Below are 23875 nucleotides of genomic sequence, written 5' to 3' on the forward strand. Positions count from 1 at the left end.
CTGAACCACTCTTACTATGAATGTAGAATAGTCACATGTTCTAGAAAGAGTGAATAGTGAAAACATTGAGAGATTTAAATTTTTTATGGTTCTTATCTACATACATCCTTCAGTTTTTATCTATTTCTGACTATTTCAGAAATTAATTTAACCAGTCTAGATTATGATCTATTTTTAAGCAGAAGGGAAAGACTTTACTCTCTATTCCCTAGAAATTGTATTATGCAGAACACTTGACAAGAGTATCAGTAGATGCCTTATAGAGTTTAAATCTGTAGACTGAAAATTGTCCAGCTTATAAAAGTTAGTCTTATTAACTCACTTACAAAGCAGCTCAGCAACCCACATCTCACTCCACTTTGGGGATGGTCACTGTGATTGACTAGACATTACATAAAATTTACCTTCCTCATTTGAGATGCTCCTGCTTTCTTTTGTTTTATTTAGAAAGGTTGCGGTGGGGAAAAAGTCTGTTGCAATGGATGCATTGGTCTTCCAGAATTCAGAGATCTCAGCAAAGAAGCTCAGATACACCCTGCTGTGTGGAAGAGCTAACAGTGGACAGAGCTAACCTTTCACCTCCAAGCCCAGGATGGTAACTGCTTTGCTCTTCCTCTACCTTTGGCTGACTCATTCTATTCCTACTCTATTAAAGGACGTGCCTTCCTTCTCACAGCATGATTCACCTGCCTATGGAAGATTAATATCATTCTAGAGGTATCTTGTATCATCTAAACTTAAATTTAACCTGCAAAGTAGCCCAACAAATACTATTTTCAATGTAAAGGACAGGAAGTAGAGAATGAATCATGTCTTTCTAGGCCCGTTTATATATCTGTAAAAGGAGGGGCTTAAATTAGACGAGCTTTTGGTCTTTTCCTGCTTTAACATTCCACAGTTCTATGCATCAACAAATAGCTGATTATAGCTCTCTCTCTGCCAACAAGCTGCACATTTATAACAGCGAGAGTGGGGGCAGGAGATTGGTATGGTGAGAGCTCCTCTCCTTGGACTCAGGGTTCATCTTTGGGATTCAGAACATAACTCAACTCCTTTTAAAGAAGTAACTGGCTTTTCTGCTTTCATTGGATTTTCCTCTGACCTTCTACCATATAGGAAGGAATGTGACTTGTCATTTTCTTGGTACTTAACTTTTGGAATACAAATCCCAGAATATTGTACAGTATTAATGTTGTTGATAGAGACTTGGAAACTGTAATTTTAAGCAAAATGGTGAATAACAAAATCAATTCTACTATAGGTTAATTGGTACAAATAAGAGTTAAGTTCCTCGCTTAATGTTGTTGATAGAGACTTGGAAACTGTAATTTTAAGCAAAATGGTGAATAACAAAATCAATTCTACTATAGGTTAATTGGTACAAAAAAGAGTTAAGTTCCTATGGCATATTTTTGGTCACAAAAACATCACCAAATTTCTAAATAAAGACCCCAAACACTTCTAATATTAAACATTGAAATAAATGTGAGCTATACATACATTTAAGAAAGATTAATAAAAACAAGTAAGATAATGATTTTCCAACACACTTATTCCAGTACAGGGTCATGGGTGGCCAGAGCCTACCTGTCCTGGCAGCTCCGGGTGCAAGGCGGGAACTCATCCTGGACAGGACGCCCTTCCATAGCAGGGTGCATTCACACCCACGCCACCACTCAATCAGACTGGGACAATACAGACACACCAGTTCGCCTTACATGCACATCTTTGGGATGTGGAAGGAAACCGGAGTACCTGGGGAAAATCCACACAGACATGGAAGGACATACAAACTCCACATAGATAGTGGCCCCAGCTGGGAATCGATTTTATTTTCATCATCAACATTATAACAAAACAGTTTCGAATGAAGCAATGCTATTTGAGGACCTGCCATATTGATTTCTGTTTACCTAGAAACTATAGTGCTTTTTCCTTATTTATAATAATTAAACTTTTATTTAGACAAGAAGCTATGAGACTATTTTTAGAATGCAACACCTTGATATAACAGCAGCTTTCCAAGCAAACTTCATTTCCCATAAAAGTCTATTAGTTCGGTAATTTTATGTAATTCAGATTCAGCCACTCGAATCTACAGATCAGTTTCAATTTCATACAACTGTGGTTATTTCATGTGTTTTTCTTAGTAATATCATAAAAGCAGTAACAACAGAACAAGGTACTTCATTGGAATCTTTGGGAATGGAGAATAAGCAAAAAGTTTTACCATCACCATACTGCTAGAGTCTCAGAAGATCCACTGGACACAGAACATCTAAATAGATCTTTTTGCAGCCTCAAAATTCATGGCTAAGGGACATGAAGACCTCTGTGAAAAATCTGACAGTACTTAGAATTTGGCAAAAACTAATGGATCCAAAAATATGACCAGTGCTCACCACATCCTTTATTACTACGCATCTGCTCCTACCTGGACTGCAGCATTAGTCTCCTAACTGGGTGGCCTGCCTCTGCTGTGCCCAATAGTCTGTTCTCCATACAGCAGCCATAGCAATCCCAATACAACTTAGATCATGTCATTTTCCTGCTCAAAACTCTGCCACAGCTGCCCCCTTTAACTCAGGATAAAAAGTCTTTACAATGGCCCATAAGGCCCTACATGATTGGCACTGCTCCGTCCACTATCTTTCTGACATCTCCATCTACTCTTCCCCTCATTCTTCATTACCTTACTGGCCTTGATGCTGTCACTGTAAGATCTTGCACTGACTGTTCCTGACTCCTGGTGTACCTTTTCCCCAGATAACCTCATGGTGAACTCTCTCAACTACTTCATGTCTTTGCTCAGATATCACCTTCTCAATAAGGCCTGACCATCTTATTTAAAATTCCAGTCTGTACCCCACCCTACGTACCTGGTCTCTCTTACTTTCCTCTTTTTTTATTGCTTTAATAACATTTATTACCTTTTCGTATAATATAAAACTCAATGTCTATTTTTATTACATTTATTGTTACATTTATTGCCATGCTGGAATATATGCTCCTTGAGGGCAAAAATCTTAGTCAATTCTGTTCAGTAATTTATTCCAAGCACCTAGAACAGTGCTTAGCACACTGGAGGCACTGGGTAAATATTTACTGAATGAATGAACAATACCTCAACCTCACTGAGTGTTCTTCATGTGACAACCATTACATTAAATACCTTAGAAGATTAACTCTGTAAGACCTATCTACCTGAGTGTCCCTCAAGATTGTCCATCATTTTCCTTATTTTACAGATGAAGAAACTGAGAGGTTAATTAGCTTATCCAAAGTTATAAGCCTAATTGCAAGTACAGTAGTCCCCCCTCATCCAAGGAGACATATTACAAGACCCCCAGTGGTTGCCTGAAACCATAGATAGTACCAAAATCAATATAGACTATGTTTTTTCCAATACATATATACCTTTCACTTAAAGGAAGCACTTTACAGCTTCTCTTTGGCATATCTAAATTGCCAGCATCACTATACTTGCACTTTGGGGCTATTATTGAGTAAAATACGGGTTATGTGAACACAAGCACTGCAATATCATGACAGTTTGCTCTGATAACCAAGAGGGTTAAGCAACTAATAGATGAGTAGCATATACAGCATGGATATGCTAGACAAAGGAATGATTCATTCCTGGTGGGACAGTTCAAGAGGGTATGTTTGATTTCATCATGCTATTCAGAATGATATGCAATTTAATACCTCTGAATTATTTATTTCTGGAATTTTCCATTTACTATTTTTGGACCAAGGTTGACTGAGGGTAACTAAAATTGCAGAAAGTGAAACTGTGGATAAGGGGGGACTACTGTATGCATTTGCTTGTTGGATTTCAAAGGTTATCTACTTCCCCTTATACCATCTGGAAATGGATACGTAGAAAACAGACACTAAACTGATGCTGATCGCTGAGGTCAAGACACAAAAATGTTCACAAAGGAGTAGATTTCTTTGGTAACAGCTTTGGAAATCATATTGGAGTAGGAGATGGAGCAAGTTTTTAGATCTCACTCAGATCTTGCTATAATCAGACTCGCTAATAAAAGATGAGGGTTTCTGTGTTTAGTGTTCTCTATTTTTAGCACTGACACCTTGTGTCTGATTTAGAGTTGGTTTGAGTATTAGCATGTTCTTTGAAAACTCTAGTAATTCCAGAAGAGATTATTATCTGGGCAACAATTTAGAGGATTAGATCAACATGACCTGAATGTAGAAAAGGGGCACAACTCAAAGTTAGGCAGAGTACCCTGGATAAGTCATTCAAGCCTCAGTTTTCTCATCCCAAAACTGGTGTCTTCCAGTGTCCCTTGGGAGTCTCTATGGCTGATTCCAAGTGATTAGTTAAAGAATCTGTAAGTTTCCAGGCTTCGCATTCATGAATGCCCTAGGATTTTTTTTGTCTTACAATTTGTGCCCTTCCATTTATTGTTCCCTGATCTAAATCTTGGTTACTTTGGTGCTCAATGGCTTCTCCAGGACAAAGGTAGATAAAAGGAAGCATAACGCAAATCTGTATATTGATGTTTCAAGAAAAATCTGTTGGCAGCGTAGTCAAGCGGAGTTACTGACTATAATTGGCATCGGGTACCTGTGGAAAGCAGGGGGACTCACATAGGAGGAGGGTTCACATCCTTATTCCACCACTTATTAAGGAAAGGAGGTCACTTAATATTTTTGTTCTCCATTTTTTTCTTTTGTAAAATGAAGATAATAATTTCTACTTCTTGGGGTTATTGTAAAGAAACAGTGGACAGAGGATGTTAAGCTTAACTGCATCATATGGACTAAATTTTAATCTGTTTAGAATGAGACAGTTAAATGTCTGCCATTACTATAGAGGGTTGAGAGACAACTCTAAATCATTTTATCATCTAAGAACTTTGCTATGTTGTTCTTTTAGAAAGTTATTTATTCCTACTTATCAAGTGTAACAAATATTTCTTTTGCTATTTCCACTTCACATATGATCCAGTTTACTCAAAAGACAAGGTAACTTTCTTTCCATAATACTGTATTCTCTATAAACATCTACCTTATTTCATCTTAAATTCTTACAATTTGGCATTAGGAAAGGGACCCTCAGTCACACACTGGGCTGTCTGGTATTCATAATGTATATTTTCTAGTGCAGTGGTTCTGACTTTGTTAAGTCACAAAGTTCTCTGAGATTCTGATGAAAGCTACAGCCCTTCTCTGCTTACACACACAAATTCTCATCTGTGCATAATTTTGCACATAATTTCAGATCATCCAGGAGTCTGTTAAAATCTATTAATGGACTGAGGTGCAAAATGGTCATGAGTACTCTTTCTTTTTTAATTCCTGATAGTATCGTGGATTACTAGCATAAAACAACAATCTTGTATCTTTCTGTTTTCTTGAATTACTTTCTTTACTTTAGGGTTTTTTCTTACTGTGACTAAGACTAAAGGCATTTAAAATAAGCCTTCCAGAATTTATTTTATAACCTTTGGCTCATAATGCAATTGGTAACTGATCTGTGCTATAACCACACTGACACTGAATGAACCATTGTTTTTAAGACTTACCGAGGTCAGCCAATTCCCACGCACGTATAAATCTCCATAGTTTCCACTTTAACACTGGACATCTAACTGCAAAGCAGAGGCTAAAAATAGATCAAACCTAGTGCTTACATACACTCCACAGAATTGCATTTCCAACCCTAGGGGTTTTAATCAACAACACCATTCATAATTCAAAGAGGGATATTTCATTTAGCAGGAAAAAGTTGTTCCACTTTGAAAAATCTAAAACAGGATCTACAAGTTTTATGAAGAGTTTGAAATGTTCAAAGAATATTATCTGCACCTGTTAGCTCTAGTTGCGTAAACAAAGAAAGACTAAAATATCCCTAGAGTTAGGCTGGCTTTCTTTTCTTTTACATTGCATTATACAAAGGAGAAATATTGGCATTTTCCTTTCTGTTGTTTCTAGGTCAACATTTCCAGGTCGACATTTTTCTACCAAGGACTTTGAGTTCTTCAAACATACCAAGCCATTAATAAATACTTAATTATATAAATACATACATAGAAGGAACAAGATGTGAGGTTGAGTGTAGAAAAATGATTATAGTTCCATTTCCTATAGAAAGTTTATTATCTGAGATACTGTATAGCTAAAATGACTAAGTCTTCCAAAGACTATACACAGCAAGTGTTTTCTGAATAAGATAAAAATTCTCAGAAGTTCAATTACTAATGTTTGGTGTAATATATCAGATTATGAATAAATATAAATATTGCACATGTGGTTAAAAGGAGGATTTGTGTAAAATTAAAATAATTTAAACAAAATTTAGCAATAGAGTTGAAGAAGTAAAGAACTCAAAAATATAAATTCGTAAACTCTATAGATTCTACAGCATTGGGAAAATGAAATAACACACAAGGAGGTACATTAACAACTGTATGATAATGAAAATACTCATCTTCTATAGACTCAGCACAAACAGTCCAGGAAAATGGATATTTAAACTGTAAGACAGCTGCTTTCCTAAATGAGGTTATGCAACACACCTATGAAACATCGTTCAGGAGGCCAAAATGATGCTTTTATATACAAATTGTGTTAATTCCCCTCAGTTTTCCTTTACAAAGCAGTTACTTGAAGCAAGTGCTTCAAGAAATAAATTCCTATCGGTAACAATATTTCCATATTTTCAGCCAATTCGAGGTCCTTATGAATACCCCATGGCAGAATATGACTCATGAAAGTGCAATTGCAAAATGATCCTGTTCCATTTTAAATGGAATTTCAGAACGCTGCCATCACACATTCCAGGTAACCCCACTGGACTCTGGTTCTCTTACTGAATGTAGGGAAGCTCCCAGGATGTCACTGCCCGCACCCACGAAAAGGCAGCCATAGCTCATAGCTCACACGCTGCTGAAACCCAGCGGGGATTCGGGAATTTCTGCCTTCGGAAACGTTCCTCACTTCTAGTCATAAAAACCAGTGTTATTTTCTCAATAATTTTAAATGCCTTTTCCAGATGCCCTAACAGATATTTTGTGGACTCAAATTTTGTAAGACTTAATTTTATTATATTTACAACATAATGCTAGAAGCTTTGGAGAGAATTCAAGGCAACAGGTGGTTATTTACCACATAGCCCAGAAGTTTTTACGTGTTGAAGTTCAGCAATTCTTCCTGAGGACTATGGGTAGATTTTAAATAAAATCACATGTATCTTGTGAGTGCTTTTTAATCCCCACAAAATGTTTCATTCTGGGTATTGAAAAAATTAAAATTGGTTTGGACTGAGACTGTAAATATCTGCCCAGCAGTCATCAGGCTGGAACAACAGATACAGAGAAGCCAAATGCAAAGTTCACAGGAAACATTTCTACTAGGGACACTGCTGCTGTAAAGTGTCATGGTAACCTTCTTCTCTGAGTGACTGCAGACTCACTGAGAAACTGCTCTAATAGCAAAGATTATCAGTAAGGTTGCTGTTTGAAATTTTATCGATAAGAATGAGACATCGCACTCTTGCCTGGAGGACCTCAGGAGCTGTTGACAGAGAAGCAGCTTGATTCCCAGCCCAGGGGCTGGCCTCCATGCAAGGGGTTTCTGGTTACAACAGTCCAACTTACCTCAACTTCACTGTTTCCAAAGAAACAGCAGCCTGGGGTAGCTTGGCTGACCAGATTTGCATCTAAACTCCACTCTTTCTAGAATCCTATAGTAACTCTCTCTTTTCCTATAGTAACTCTCTCTTTTCCTCTATCTTGTGGTCTTCCTTTTGCAGTGGGTCAATATATCTAATTATGTGGAAATACAGGTTTGTTCCTCGTATTCTGAGGCTCGCTGAGATAGGGTATGTTTTTACAAAATGTCTTGGCTAAAGAAAATACTTGCTGCTTCAATAATAATAGCTCTGAGTTTTAACACTGGCTCTCAGATACTGGAAAAAAAAAAATAGGACACATCACTGCTGTAGTTTGGGCTCCCGTGACCTGTGAATTTTAAATTCTCTACTGCCTTCTCATCTAAGTAGAAACATTCTGAGAGCCAGGAAACCTGCCCTGAGTGTTGAAATATTTTCTGGTGCTGCTGCTGCAAAAGCAACCTGTGGCAAAACGTCTCTGCTTTTAGAAATCAAGCAAGACTTCCTAGTGTTACTGTGAACTTCCTTGTGAAACTCAGATGGGATGAAGGGAAAGAGGTAGACCTAAGTCCCAGGTTTCCCAGATACACAGCCTTGCTTCACACCTGGTTTAAATGTAGGGCTGCCAGATTTAAGAAGAAAGGAAAATGTGATGTGGGAGAGGTATTCATTCTGAGAATGTGCCTTCGCCCTAAGGTTGGAAGGCTGCTTTTGACATACCCATGGGAGTAGCCATAATCGTAGGCCGAGACGGCCTTCCGACTGACTGCAGACGCAAGGCTGGACTCGGTGGCCCGGGACGCTTGCTGCTGGTAGGAGGCCTCTGATGCCTGGCTGAAGGCCTGGGATTCCTGGCGGTGCGCAGCCGATGAGCGGCTGCTGTAGGCTGTGGAGCCATGGGTGTAGATGGCAGAACTTTTCTTCTCCTGCTCGTGGTACTGGCTCATGGCGGTGCGAAGGTCCTTGCTGCGGTAGCTACGATCATAGTGCTCATGGAATTTCTGATAAAACGGCAGAGACATCATGTGTCCCAGAGGGAAGAACAAGGCAACCTATAAGAAAGCAACAATTTTTGAGTGAACTATTAAGAAACAAACCCCATAGAACAAATCATCTAAACCAATGTGTAAAAATTAATACTTTCATTATTTCCAAAGATTAAGTGGAAAATGATGTGAAGTTCAGCTTAACTGGTTTCTCAATAAACTCTTTACTTCATTTGCTCCTTTCTGTCCTTGCATATCTTTCTTCTTTCTTCTTTCCTTCTCTCTCTCTCTTCCTCTCTTCCCTTCTTCTCTCTCTCTCTTTCTTTTTCTTTCTTTTTTTAAAAATATATCTAGCAGGTCTTTACAAAGTTGCTCTACTCTGTCTATTATGCTTTTCCTCAGACCTTTCATAATTCATATTTCTAATTTTCTGGCATTTCATTCTGATGGAGGCTTCATCTGGAAGAACAGGTACGACAACCAATGTAGTTTTCATTCAACAAATGATTACTGAGAACTTCTATGAGCCTGGTACTGTTCCAGCACAAGAAATACAGAGATAAACAAAACAAAATCTTTTTCTGATAACCTTATGTAGAACCTTCTATTCTATTTATTGTAGGAGATAGACAACAGCGAAAACAAATAAAGTATAAGGGATATTAGAATGTGCTAAATGCTATAGAGAAAAATAAAGCAGTAAAGGGGATGGGATGAAATTTTAAACAGCCTTGTGAGGATGGCTTCACTGGAAAGTGACATCTGAACACAAGACAATCTGGGGGAAGAGTGTTGCAAAGGCACTAGATGGAAGGCCATTGCAAAGGCACTGGAGTGTGAGCATGCCTGCTGTACTCCAGGAGTAGCACATAGCCCTGCGACGCTGCATGGAATGAGAGAAGGGCAGGGAAAGGTATAGGAGATGATGTCAGAGAGGTGCGGGGCAGGGACCAGGCAAAAGGCAGACAGTGTAGGGTCCTTTGTCTTGTTTTGAAAAAGACTTTGTAAGGACTTTGTCTCATTTTGAAAAGGCTGAGAAGCTATGGAAAGGTTCTGAGCTAAGAATCACTCTTGCTGATTCTGAAGAACAGACTGTTGAGGGACAAGAGTAAAAGCTAGGAGACCAATTAGAAGGCTGTTATGAGCTAAGCTGTATTCTCCAAAATTCATAGTTTGAAATCCTAACCACCAGTACTTCAGAATGTGCTTATATTGAAGATAGGGTCTTACAGAGGGAGTGAGGTTAAAATGAAGTGATCAGGGTGGGTTCTAATCCAATATAACCATTGTCCTTATACGAAGAGGAAATTAAAAGACAGATATGTACATCTACAAAGGGAAGACTGTATGAAGACAATCATCTCCAAGCCAAGGAGAGGCCTCAGAAAAAAACAACTCTGCCGACACCTTAATCTCAGATTTCTAGCCTCCAGAATTGTGGGAAGATAACTTTCCATGGTTTAAACCACCCAATCTATGTTGCTTTGTTATGGGAGACCTAGCAAATTAATATAAAGGCCATTACAATAGTCCAGGCTACAGATGGTAGCAATAGCAGTGGAAGTATGAGAAGTGATAAGACTCTGCACATGTTTTGAAGGTAGAACCAATAGCATTTGCTGAAAGTTCTGGATTAGGGTGTAAAAGAAGGAGCAGTGAGAAATGACTCCAAGGTTTTTGCCTGAGTAATTGCAAGATAGAAGTTGCTGTTAACTGAGATGGGCAGGAGTGTAAGAAAGCAGCAGTTTGGATGGAAGAACAGGAAATTGGTTTAACATATTCTACATTCGAGGTATCTGCTAGGCATCTAAGTGGAGATGTTAAGTGGGAAGTTGGATACGTAATTTTGGAGTACAAGGTAAAGGTCTAGGATGAAGACCTACACTTGAGACTCACCAGTTTATAGATAATATTTAAAGCCAAAAAAATAAATAAATAAAGATGAGAATGATTGTAAGTGGAAAAGAAAGTCCTAGGATTGAAATCTGGAATATGATTATATTATCAGGTTTAACAGGCTCTCTCACATCTCACAAACACTTTGAAAAGGCATAGTGTCAAACCAGAAAAATTATTTGTTCCATTAAGAACATGAAGGTTTTTAATCCTCTAACATGAATAAAGTCAACCATCAGTGTAGCAGTGTGTATTGTGAACTTGAGCTAACAGTTCTACTGAAAGTCAGAGATATGTTTCCCTAGCACAGGGAGGGAGACTTCACATTGCATTAGATTGCTTGACTAATCTGTCCACTGACAGAAGCCTATCAGCCACATTAACAACTCTGAATGAAGTAATAGTTTTATGGAACATCCCCACTCCAATTTTTAATGCTTTCGTGCCTGTTCTGAAATCTTATTTTTTTAATTTACAAGTAAAATTATTGTGAAGTAATCGGGTTTTTTCCAAATCTTTTTCTTTAAATTCTAAATAAGCAGTGAATCCTAAACTTGCCATATTTTTTGTCAAGTTTAAGTCTATTTTTTATTTAAACTATTTAAAAAGTCAGTGTGTATTCTCTAGAGAAGAAAATCCAGCAAACTTCACTCCAGAATTATTTCTCTTGGGACTCATGGAAGATATCAGTCTACATGGCATTTCCCAAGAGAAAAAAAATAGCTACTAGCAAGCAACTTTGTTTCGACCCTTAAATAGATTGCTATTTTCTGCTCTAAAATATACAGAATAATCATCATGTGTAATGAATAATTATTAGATGAATTTTGATAAAACAAAATGGTTAGAATATATTAATATAGACGTATATTATGTTTGGCAGTTATAAAGATATTAGATACATTTCTGTAATGATACATACTACATTGCAACATGACAGATGTTATTTGAATGATATTCAAATAAATACCAATGACCTTCCTATGTATTATGTTATAAGCTAAATTTACAACTTCAATGACTTGAAATGCTATTATTTTCACAAAATAAAATCTTAAAATATCTTGCCCCAATTCTATTTTCTACTCTGTTGCTATTTCCCTCCAGGGTATTTATTTTTAATAACACTCAATATTCCAAGCACATAGATAATGTATTACAAGTAAACAGGGTTTGGCTTTAAGTCAACAGAGCTGGTTGTCACAGCTCTGTTTGACCTCTGTAATGAAGGTACGACTACTCTCTCTTCAGCAAGTAAGCCAGGATTATTCGCAACATGACAGCTAGGGTATGTTGGGTGGAAAGATGGTTTGGTTGTCTTCTGTTCCTCTAATACCTGCATTTTCTTCTGGAAAACAATGAGAATTTAGGAAGAAATACTTACTCCATAGTTGTAATTCTGACATGATACTTTAGTACTGGTATTAGAGACAAAAAAAGATGATAAAAATTATTCACAGAAAGTATTAACTTTAGGTTCACTATGTGGGGATCTATGTGCCTCTGAAATATTGCCTAACCATTTTGGGGTTAGGAATATCACAATGCACTCTTACATTTTTCCACACGGCATTGTCAGAGCAAAATCACTGAATTAAAAACTAGTGACTTCCGAGTTAATTTACCTCCTTTTGGTCTAATTTGTAATCAGGGAGTATTGTAGGCATACAGAGAATAGAAAACACATGATTTCCTTCATGTCATCTGCTCTAGATTTCAACCAAACCACTGAACTATAACTTAGAAAGAGTACTTAACTCACACTCACAGTTCCATTTGAGACAGCTATAATCTCCTTATAGTTCAAGGAATGATAGCTTAATTTTAAAAGAATAGAGTGAGCTGAGAGGATAGCTGTGCCATCAAAAACTGGCACTGTGTTCCTTCCCAGGGGCTCCACTTTCTTATTTCTCTGCTATTTTGACATCTCTTTGAGAGAACTGCTGAACTCGAAGACAGAAAGAAACCACAGAAAGCATAGTGCTTGTTAAGCACATAAAATATCAAGTTCATTCTTCTGCATCAATGTCACACTTACCAGTTTCCAAAAGAGTGATGATGGTGGAAATGTTCCGACACAGCCGTGGAGCTGGATGAGAAAATGAAAAACTCACGTAAGCTGAATCCAAGAAAAAGTTAAGGGGCAGGGCTAAAGACAGGACCCTGGCGGCCGGTTCAAAAATAATGCATGTGGTCAGGCAGTAGAATGTCAGAACCACACAGCCAGCCTTTTATGGCCAAGAAGATAGATAAATATAGCAGCAAGTGGGGGTGGGAGGGTAGTCCTGAACTGAAAGGAAGGGAGAGGCACTGGCAGGTAGCTGCCTCAGTAACGTAATTACATTAATGCCAGTCAATGAGTTTGGCCTGATTAAACCAAACATAGGATTTTTATTTGGCTAGAAGAGCTATTTTCAATAACACTTTATCACTGGATATTAAAGGTGCAATGGAAAGAGTGCCTTGTGTTGAGAGCTAAAAATAAGCATAGTAATCTGATTCTCAAAATGGACTTCATGGAATTTTAATGCCAAAATATGGTTCTGGGTGTGCTGTTCATAACACATGTATGGTACATTTATAAGACACAAAGTGAAAAAAGAACTTGAGGCTAAGTAGAGGCAAAATAAGTAAGAAACGGGTTACATGTGGTGACAGTTGTGGCCTGATGATACAGTCATAGTTTCTCTCATTTCAGGAAAATTTACAAAGTCACAGCTTCAAGTTTGAATATTTGATTCCCTATTAATTAACTAAAATCTTTGAGAAGCAACATGTTTCATTTTTCCTAAAGGCAGAGTAGAGTTGTTCTAACAGGTGATTCTCTTTCTGTTTTTTAGACTGTATAACCAAGTAAGAGGTGGTAAAATCTAAGTTAGAGATTGCCCTTTGGACTCAGACCAGACCCAGATTCTAGGCCCTCGATGGCACTTAATAGCCACATAACTTTGAGCATTTTATTTCTCCTTCCTAAGCTTCATTTTCCTCCTCTATAAAATGGGGATAACAACATCCAAACTTCTGTGGAGATTAAATGTAATAATGCAGAGAAAGCACTTAATCCAGTGATTGCCACATAATACTCAGTAAATGTCAACTGTTAAAACTGATAGTGATAATTTAAAAGCTCATTGTTTAGGTTATATGTATTGAGCAGGTTATGTTCTGACAGTAATATTATATCAACTGAATATAGCTCACACGTATCCATAAAAGTATTGAAAAGAGCCAATATTGCAGTGTACTTTATAATTACTTTCTGATAATAACTACAGTTAACACTATTGAGGACCAATCAAGTGCAGACACAGTAAAAGACACTTTATATACATGTTCTCATTCCATTCTTATAATATCTACAAGGTAGGTATCATTAGCATAATTCTATAGCTGAGGAAACTGAGGCTTCAAGAGGCAAAGTCATTTGCAAAAGAGCACACAGCTAGAAAATGACATAAAGGCAATTCATTCAGAGATATTTGGATTCCAAAGCCCATGCATTGCTTATTCTCCATCCAATGACACTTTGTTTGTAAGAAACTAGATGTTTTGAAATGATCTTTCAAGTGCAATATAGAAGGTAAAACTGAGGGTCAGCTTCTGAGCTACCCAAAGTACATAAAACAATATATTCCATTTAGTCCTGGTCAAATTCAACCCAGCATTTCTTCATCTAAATACACTGCCTATTAGTGCACATATGAACATTTTAGCTATCTGGAATCCACAGGAGAATTTTTCAAGCTTTATGTTCCCCAAGTACTCATTTGTTCTCTAAACATCTAATACAGAATTTCAGTGGTTCTTCTGAGTTTTATCCATGAGCCATGGGAATGGTTCACAGTGAGTCGTTTGTCTAGAAAACATGATAAGTTGCTTTAAATCTTCTTGAGGCAGGAAAGAAGAAAAATAAAAATAAGAAATGTAAATTATCATAATACTAGCTAATATTTAATGACCATTTGCTATATGGCAGGCATTAATGCTAACTGCTTTACAGTATCTTACTTGATCATCACAGACATAAAAACATTTTATGAATTATGAAATCGAAATTTAGAAAGATTAATATTCTTAAAGCACACAATTAGAATGTGACATAAGATTCAAATCTATTCTACAGACAACCCACCTATATATCATACTATATTGTCTTAATCCTTTAGCTGTGTGCATGTATTTACATGGATAGATAGATAGATAGATAGATAGATAGATAGATAGATAGATAGATAGATAGAGTGAGTGAGTGAGTCATGTGCCAATAATGTCCTTTAGGGGGAAGAACTATTACCAAAGAAGAGTTTTAGTTAATAGTTCCTATATGACAGACAGCTACTATTTATTAGATCGAGATGCACTGGCAACAAATACTGGCACATTAAAATATTTACTGAATTTTGATCCCTGTTAAGAATGCAAAATGAGAATAGTCCACATATACTTGTGGAAAAACTAAAATATCTCCTATTCATTGACAAGCAAGATCTCAGTGAAAGATGAAGAATTTATTTCAAAGAAATATACAGTAAGTTTGACAAAAGAAGTAAAAACTAGACCTGACCAAGTATCCTAAGAGATCTTTCTGTTGTAGCATCACTGGATGCAGCCTTTTCTAACAACATATTTATCTAAAATAGAACTATCCAGATAAAAAACTACATATTGTGGTGTATGGTATTATAAAACTAAAATTAAAAAGAAACTTTAGTTAGGTTCATATAAATTAGTTATTGTGACTTAATCACAATTCCTTTATAGATGTATATCATCCTGTCAATTACTCTGATTTAAACATAATGCCCTTATAGATTAATTATTCTGAAAACTTAATGGAATGCTAGTCAACTATTAATTTCAAATTTTCCAGAAAACCATCTAACTCAAAATACTTTTTAAAAAGTGTGTAACTATAAATGTCTGGAAATTTCAGAAAATATTTCTTGAGAATTATAGTTTTTAAAGAAATTGTTAGAGTAGATATATTCTCTCTTTAAACTATGAGTATTAATATTTTTATAAATGAGAAGTGATGAGTTTAATTAAAGTAGTGTATCCTTAAAGTCAAAATAAATGTATAAATTATATTTAGCCCCCTAGAAATTTTCATTTTACAGTAGTAGAGAAAGTAGTTAGTAGCAAATCATTATGCTATGCATGAAGAACTAAAGAAATATTCTTTAGAAATTAAATGTAATTAAAACAAAAACCAAATTTCAACGGAAATCGAGAAAGGTTTTCTTTTTAAGTTGTTGGGAGTTTTAATTAAATAAAACTCATGTATCAATAATACAGAAAAAGAAAGACTTATATTTACTCAGTTTGGTTCATAAAGCATTTATTGAAAACCTACTAATGTGTCAAGCACTGTGCTATACCCTAGGGTCCAGAGGTAAGTAACTCATGTCCTCACAGTAGCTACCATACAGTTGAGTAGACAGAAATTACTTAAGAATAACTGTGGTAAATGTGATAGGTGAGATGATGAACACAGTACAGAAGGGAGATGTGATTAGTTGTTACATGCGCACAAAGCAAAATAAAAAAAAAAAATCTCTCTCTTTGAAAAGATAGGAATTAAAGGAACAAATCTAACATAGCACTTTATTGCCCACCTGTTATGCAAAGCTAGGCACAGGGAAGCAAAAATGACTGACTCAGGTCCTGTGGTCAAGAATCTCCAAATTCTAAGCAAAGTTTAAACAATGCAGATCCTTTCATAGAAGGAAAACTTAATGAGATTACTCAGTAAGTTCTTTTAAGCTATAAATTAGTTGTAGTACCTATCTCAGAGCTGCCTAATTAAAAAATAGATATAGTCTGTCTATCATCTCTCTCTCTCTCTCTCTCTTTCTCTCTCTCTCTCTCTATCCATCTATCTATCTATCATCTATTAACCATCTATCTATCTATCATCTATTAACCATCTATCTGTAGAGAGAGAACATTTGTTATCTAGTCCTGATGTTCACTGAGTGATTTTGCCAAATCATTTCTCCTCTGAAACTGCATTTTCTCATTTATAAAATAAAAAATTTGAACCAGATAATCTCCAAGGTGTTTTCTAGCTCTAATACAATAGAATATTATTCAGCCTTAAAAAAGAATGAAATCCTGATAAATGCTACAATATGGATAAACTTTGTGGACACCATGCTAAATGAAATAAGTCAGACACAAAAGGACAAATATTGTATGATTCCACTTACATAGGGTGATAAATTTATAGAGACAGAAAGTAACCAGTGGTTTTGGGAAAAGGGAATGGGAAGTAAGTATTAAATGAGTAGCATTTCAATGCGGGAGGATGAAAAATTTCTGGAGATGGATAGTGGTGATAGTTGCACAACAATGTAAGTGTACTTAATGCCACTGAACTGTATACTTAAAAATGGTTAAAATGGTAAATTTTATGTTATGTATATTTTACCACACAAACAAAAAAACCAAGGGTCAGAGATTTTACCCTACTTGCAAGCTAACAAGTTAACCTTCTATAGTTTCATGGGTGGTGACAAGACATGAGACTCCTAGGTCAGAGTCAAAGGACTTTATTACTCACAGCAATAGCAGAAGCCAGAGCATCAGTATATTTGTCATTGATTTGCTGACCCCCAGTTCCCACAGGGCAATACAAAGAGGGCCAGGTGACACTTGCACATACACTGGGTTGCATTACAAGAGAAAAACTTTGAGCTTAGGGAACCTCAATATTTTATAATGAGCATTAGCATGCCTGCCCTTCCCTCCAGAGGCAGACATTCTCTTTATTATACAGAATAGCAAGCCTTTTGCCCTGGAGAGAGAGATTTTCTCTATCTTCAAACATCCCTGAAAAGACAGTTTGGAACAAAGGGAAACCAGAATCTTGGTTGCAAGATGTGCAGAAACATAATAGACTCATGGAGAATGGTCTCCCAACAATCAACACATTATTCTTACAAAAACAATAGTTTTTTTCCACCTTTTTAAAAATGAGAACCAGACTAAAGAGCAACAAGTCTGAATCTCCTTTTCAATTTATTTTTAATTTCTTTTTAAGAGTTTTATAGAAGTATAATTTATATACCATAAGATGTATCAATTTTAAGAGTAAAGTTCAATGAGTTGTAGTAAATTTCTACAATTATACAACTATTACCAATATCCAGTTTTAAAACACTTCCATCAACAAGAAAATTTCTCTTATACCAGTTTGCAGTTAATTCTTGGTCCCTTCCACAATCGAGGCAACCAGTTACCTGCTTTCCGTCCCTATAGTTTAGCCTTTTCTAAAAATTTCATACAAATGGAATCATATGATATATAGTCTTTTGTGTCTGGGTTTTTTCACGCTGCAAGAGTAGCTTTTTTCTTTTTAATGCTGGTATTTTTGGTGTTTTAAAAATGTACATAAATATCATCAAGCTGTCTGTATCCTTTATTTTCACTTGTTATATCTTGGCACTCTATGTTGATTTGTATACATTTACTTATAACCACTGTATTCTATTGAATAAATATGGTACTCTTTGTTTATTCTCCTATTAGTGGACATTTAGGTATATTCAACATTTTCCTATAAAAACAATGCTGCAAGGAACAGTCTTTTGCATCTCTCCTTCTGCTGTGTCATAAAAAATGGACACCTCCAGTTTGGCGTGAACTAAATGGTTCTTCAAAATGGCTGTACTATTTTTTCAGGCTTACTACAGCATTCAAAAGTTCCTATTTTCTACATCTTTGTCAACACTTGATATTGTCCTATGAAATTTTGTTACTCTAATGAGTGAAAAAAATATTGTTTTAATGTGCTTTTCTGTGAAAAAAAAATTGCATTGAAAAACACATCATGTTTTGCTTATCTATTCATCACTTAATGGGCTTTGCATTGTGTCCAGTTTATAATGAATAATGCTACCTTGAGTTTTTAAATCTATTTAGTTACCAAATTTGGTACAACAGATAACAGAAGCATTGAAACACTGACCAAAAAGTATTACCTAACACTTACATAGTACTTACTATTTGCAAGGTAGTACTATAAATGCTTTATATGTATTACCTTCTTTATTACCCACAACTGTCTATAAGGTAGGTATTATTACTATTATACCATTCACTGATGAGAAAATTGAGTACAGAGAAATTCAGATAACTGAGGTCCAGACTTCATATGGTTAACCAGTACACAATATTACAATATTCCTTGTAATTAAAAAAAATCTATTAAAATTCTATAACTTCCTCAAATATTTTAATATTATAGATACCATTTTTATATTTGAGGCAAGCATATGTCTCCAAGTATTAATTGGATTATGTTCTGTGTTTCCTTCTTCTTTCTCTTTCATATCCTAAGAGTCTCCTTTCCTCCCCCTGAAGCAGAAACAAAGATGCAGAAACAAAACAAAACCAACCTTCAGGCTTAGTTTCAGATGTAAGCTCACAGAGCTAGCTTGTCCTATCCTGCTCACCAGATAAAATTGAGCCTAACATAGTGCCATTAAGATGATAAATTTTATGCTATTACGTATTTCATCACAATTTTTAAAAATTAACTCTTCTGATTCATCACTGTTCAGCATGGAGAGCCACCACTCATCAGTCCTGGACATTGATAACCCCCCTCCCCCACAATAGAGATGAGAAACTTGGCAACTTGGTGGGGAGAGGAGAGCATGAAGGGAGAACTGTGCCCCTTCCAAGGGGTTACTCAGCAGTCCCAGCTGGGAATCTTTCCATGAGGGCAGCAATGGACACATTACTATCACACTTGGTTCCCATCGGTGTGTATACACTACATTCTGCTTTGTCCATAGATGTCCTTTCAATAACAATTAATTTGTTACCTAATCTCTAAATGTTGGGCACATGGATATTTCCAGTCATTTACCAAGACTATAAATTAGAACTAGGAATTAGATGCATCTTCATTTTCAACCCGGCTCTTTTACCACATCTATGTGTGTATTCCTTTCAGAGGCCTTTTTCCTATCTGGCTATGTGTTTTCATAGTTCTCCTAATGCAGAGGTCCCCAACCCCTGGGCTGGAGACTGGTACCAGTCTGTGGCCTGTTAAGAACTGGGTTGCACAGCAGGAGGCGAGTGGCAGGCAAGCTAGTAAAGCTTCATCTGTATTTGCAGTTGCTCCCCAGTGCTAGCATCACCATCTCAGCTCCACCTCAGATCATCAGGCATTAGATTCTCGTAGGAGTACTGGTTCTTGGTGCCAAAAAGGCTGGGGACCACTGTCTTAATGCAGTGGTAGTGGAAGAGTGGTTCTTCATCCCGGCTACACATTAAAATCACCTGAGGAGCTTTCAAACCATACTCAGGCTTAGGCCATATTGCAGGACAATTAACTTAGAATCTCTGGGCATGGGACATGAATATTTTTAAAAGCTACTAAACGATTCTAACGTGCAGCCTAAGAGGGAAAATAATCTCTTAGGTCTCAATTCTAAAATGATGAAAGCCTCTGAATTAAAAACAAAGCCTCTGAATTTCCTTTTCAACTACCTCCTTAAGAAGTATTTTCCCTGAAAAGGACTATGAATTGAAGGGTATGTTTTGTGAGACTGCCCTTTAGAGTAATTAGGCTCATCTATAATGCCATCCACCAAATACGAATGTACTCTTTCTTCGTTGCCCCATCAACATTGGAATATATAATTTAATTTATTTTAACGAGTTTAACAAATTTTTATTTTTATTTTATTTTGTTATTTTTTAAGTATAGTTGAATTACAATATTATATTAGTTTCAGGTGTACAACATAGTGATTCAAAATTTATATACCTTATGATTTGATCATCACACTAAGTCTATTTTTAAATGCATTCTTATGTGAGCTATCTTTTGACTTCTACCATGGAGACTGTTTTTTGAGATCATTATTAATTTGTTAATATAAGAATAAAATTAATAAAATAATTTAACTACCATTAATTAAGATCTACTGTGTGCTAGATACCGTATTGTGCCTTACACATATCATTATATTTATTTTTTACAAAAACCCTATAAGGCAGTTATTATATCCAGGTTATAAATGAGAAAACTAACTTTCAGAGAGTAATGTTAGGCGAGTTACCCAAAGTCACATAGCTAGTAAACAGTAGAGCTGGGATTTTATTTGGCTCTAAAGCTCAATTTTCTTTACCGAACAGATAAGCACTTGATGCCTGCCCTGCTCACAGTACCTGCTGATGTTTTGTATCATGTGATTCCTGCTTTTTGACCACAGGTGATGGGTCATTTCAGACCCCAAAATAACTGATATAAATCTTTGCCAGCAACCTTCGACATATGGCCTAAGTGAAAAGGTGAGCCAAGCCAATCACATTCCTCTCTTGAGAATTTAAATTTGGAAATATTGAATGTCAATACACTTAATAGAAAGAGCAAATGTCAAAAAGGCTGAACCAAGAGATGCCATGGGTATCTTTGGAGTCAGAGAAGCCTTAGCTAGCTGAAATTATGAAAGACCAGAAACTAAGGTTAGCAAAGACAGTTGATAGAGAGAAAACAAAGTAGATCTGCTTAAAGAAGCAGAGGTTCACTTAGAGAACATCCATTTGGTCCAGGAGAGAAAAAATAGACTCAATTCCTCAAGCCACTTCTGTTTTCAGCAACTCTCCTATTTAGAGCCAGGTCCTGTATATCCCTAAAACACTGGTACACAACCTTTTTGACACCAGAGACCAGTGGTCCTATGATAATCTAATGCCTGATTATCTGAGGTGGAGCTGAGGTGCTGATGCTAGTGCTGGGGAGTGGCCGCAAATACAGATGAAGCTTGGCTCGCTCACCGTTCATCTCCTGCTGTGTGGCCCAGTTCCTAACAGGCCACGGACTGGTACCAGTCCATGGCCCAGGGGTTGGAAACCTCTGCCCTAAAATACACGTTCTTTTTCTTCAGCTAACTTGATTGTGTGTCTGTTCCTTGCTATCAAACACGCCAAAATAAAACAATCCTTTTATTAAATTTTAAAAATATTCTGACTATTAAGATTTGTCTATCAAATTTATTATAAAATGTTTCAATTCTTTGCTTGCTTTTTTTCATTACATTTTGACTTTTATAAAAGCGGAGTCATAAACCTTATAATCAGTAACACTTTCACCAAAAACTTATATTCATGAGAACTATAGTGGTATAAAAGATTAGCAGTTGCCTAGGGATGAGGGAGGGGAGAAGTGGGAGTTGAGAGGGATGGATTATAAAAGGAAGTGAGGAAACCTTGGGGGTCATGGGTATGTTGTGTATCTTGATTGTGGTGATGGTTTCACAAGTATATACATGTGTCAAAACTAACCGCATTTTATGCTTTAAATATGTAGAGTTTACTGTATGCTAATGATATCAGTGAAAACCATTTTTAAAAACTTATATTCTCCTCCCCAACTTATACAGATACTTATGCAATTCTATTTTATTCAACTTATTATGCTTTATGTTTTATACTTAATTATAATACTCACCTGCAATTTATTGTGGTATATGCTATGAGAGCTTAATCTAAGAGTTTATTTTTCTCAGTTTCAGTATTCTATTTTTCAACTGCATTTCATAAATAATTATTTCTTTCACCATTGTTTATCACACTGGGAACGTCACGTGTTAAGCCCTATAGTTTTGAATCTATTTATGTTAATGTTTTTCATTCATTGGCCAAGTTTTCTCTTTTTAAACCTAATACTATCTGGTTTGCAGGTTTGAAATTTTGTTCCTTTGTAATATTTGTAATGTTTTTAAAGTCATGTAAAGGACTTTACATTAGGCAAGAACGCAAATGATAATTTACACATGTGCGTGTCATTCTTACTTACATAATTACATAAATTTCATGTAACTATTATATACTATTTTAATTACTATCTAAGGCATTTTATATAAAAAGAGTTTAAATAGAAAGAATTACTATAAAAATATAGTAATATAAAATACTTTATTCATTGTTCTCCTCTGGTTTGGACAATAATTTTTATTGGGCTTATATGTCCAAACAAGATCTAACCTGTCTATGGCTAATCTGGTCACCTCAACTACCTATGTACCACGAAAATTTTCATTCTGGACCTAGCAGACTATACAGAAGTTTGACAACATTCATCTGGTTGAGTTTCAACAGGACTACTTTCCTCACTTAATCACTTCTTAAATCTCCCTTATTTTTTTCTACTACCTGTGCCCCAAAGTTCTTAAATAAGGTTCACAGTTTTAACTTAGGTTTTATTGCGCACACATGACATGTCTGGCACTGTGCCTGGTACTGGGACTACTTGGGAATTATGTCTATCTTTATGATCATGGTTCTTTTTCCTGAAGCAAGGAATAAATTGTGTAGTACAAAATAAGACAGTGGAGAATGTTGACCCTGGTAAAGTCCCTTCATACATAACCTCTGGCTCTTCGACCTTTCAAGGATTACTGGGTAGTGCTGCCAGACCAATGCTTTAATGCTTTACTGAATCAGCATTCCATGGAGCAATACAAAAAAAGATGTTCTGTGTTAAATGTTGACAAGTTATATGAAACAGAAACTGCCCGTATAAATTACTTTCATTTACCATTATTTCTCCAGGAGAAAGAAGAACTCGGAATCAAAGTTACAGGTGGGTGGCAAAGCAGATATTTTTCCCAAGGCACAAATCTCAGTGGAAGTAAGTCTTATTGGAAAATGCGTCTCTTTTCCTGGGAAGGACAAAGAGATAAGTCAATATTTTTGGTAAATATTCCCACTCCAAATTATTAACAGTCATTCTTATAAAAAATTAGCATGCATTACAAATCAATATAGTATAGAGGCTTTGAAGTCATACAGACCTGTGTCAGATTCCTGCCTTTTTCTTCCCTAAAATATGAAAATATGACCTTGAGCATGTTATTAACATCTCTTAGCTTCAAGTTCCTCATCTATAAAATGGAAGTGACAGTAACTAACTTGCAGGGCATTGACTGAGAGGTACTGCTTATAAAACACTTGGCAGAGTACCTGACTCCATAAATAATAATAACAATAATAATTCATTATTTTATTATTTTTGTTAAAAATGTACATTGAAAATTTATACTTAGTGTAAAAGTAATATAGGATATATTTACAAGCTAGTTGGAAAGCAAGTCAAACATACATTAGAAAGTAGAGAACAGACAAAACTGATTTAATATTTTTCAGTGCAATAGAGTATTAAACATGAGATTTATGTTATTCCAAAATTTGACAGATGTCTTAAAGGCTGAGAGCATTAGTTGTCAGAACATCTATTCAGAACATGCTAAATCAATTCAAGACATGTGAATCAATTTTGTGACCTGTAGTTAATGACCCACCTCGGGAATTATAAGAGGCGAGATCAATCTCT

General features: G+C 36.0%; 1 protein-coding gene across 1 annotated transcript in view; it reads right to left on the reverse strand.

Annotated features, from left to right (window-relative positions):
- MYOM1 (myomesin 1) overlaps positions 1–23165 on the reverse strand; it is a 146362-nt gene extending 123197 nt beyond the window's left edge. The window contains exons 1-3 of the mRNA XM_039845262.1: positions 23081–23165; positions 12563–12613; positions 8363–8694 (exon numbers count right to left, since the gene is read on the reverse strand). Coding sequence (XP_039701196.1) covers positions 8363–8694; positions 12563–12613; positions 23081–23083 — 386 coding nt within the window. The 5' untranslated portion in view covers positions 23084–23165. The remainder of the gene's footprint in view (positions 1–8362; positions 8695–12562; positions 12614–23080) is intronic.
- Positions 23166–23875: the final 710 nt, after the last annotated feature.

This window comes from Pteropus medius, unplaced genomic scaffold (genome assembly GCF_902729225.1).
Source record: "Pteropus medius unplaced genomic scaffold, Ma_sr-lr_union100, whole genome shotgun sequence".
NCBI lineage: Eukaryota > Metazoa > Chordata > Mammalia > Chiroptera > Pteropodidae > Pteropus > Pteropus medius.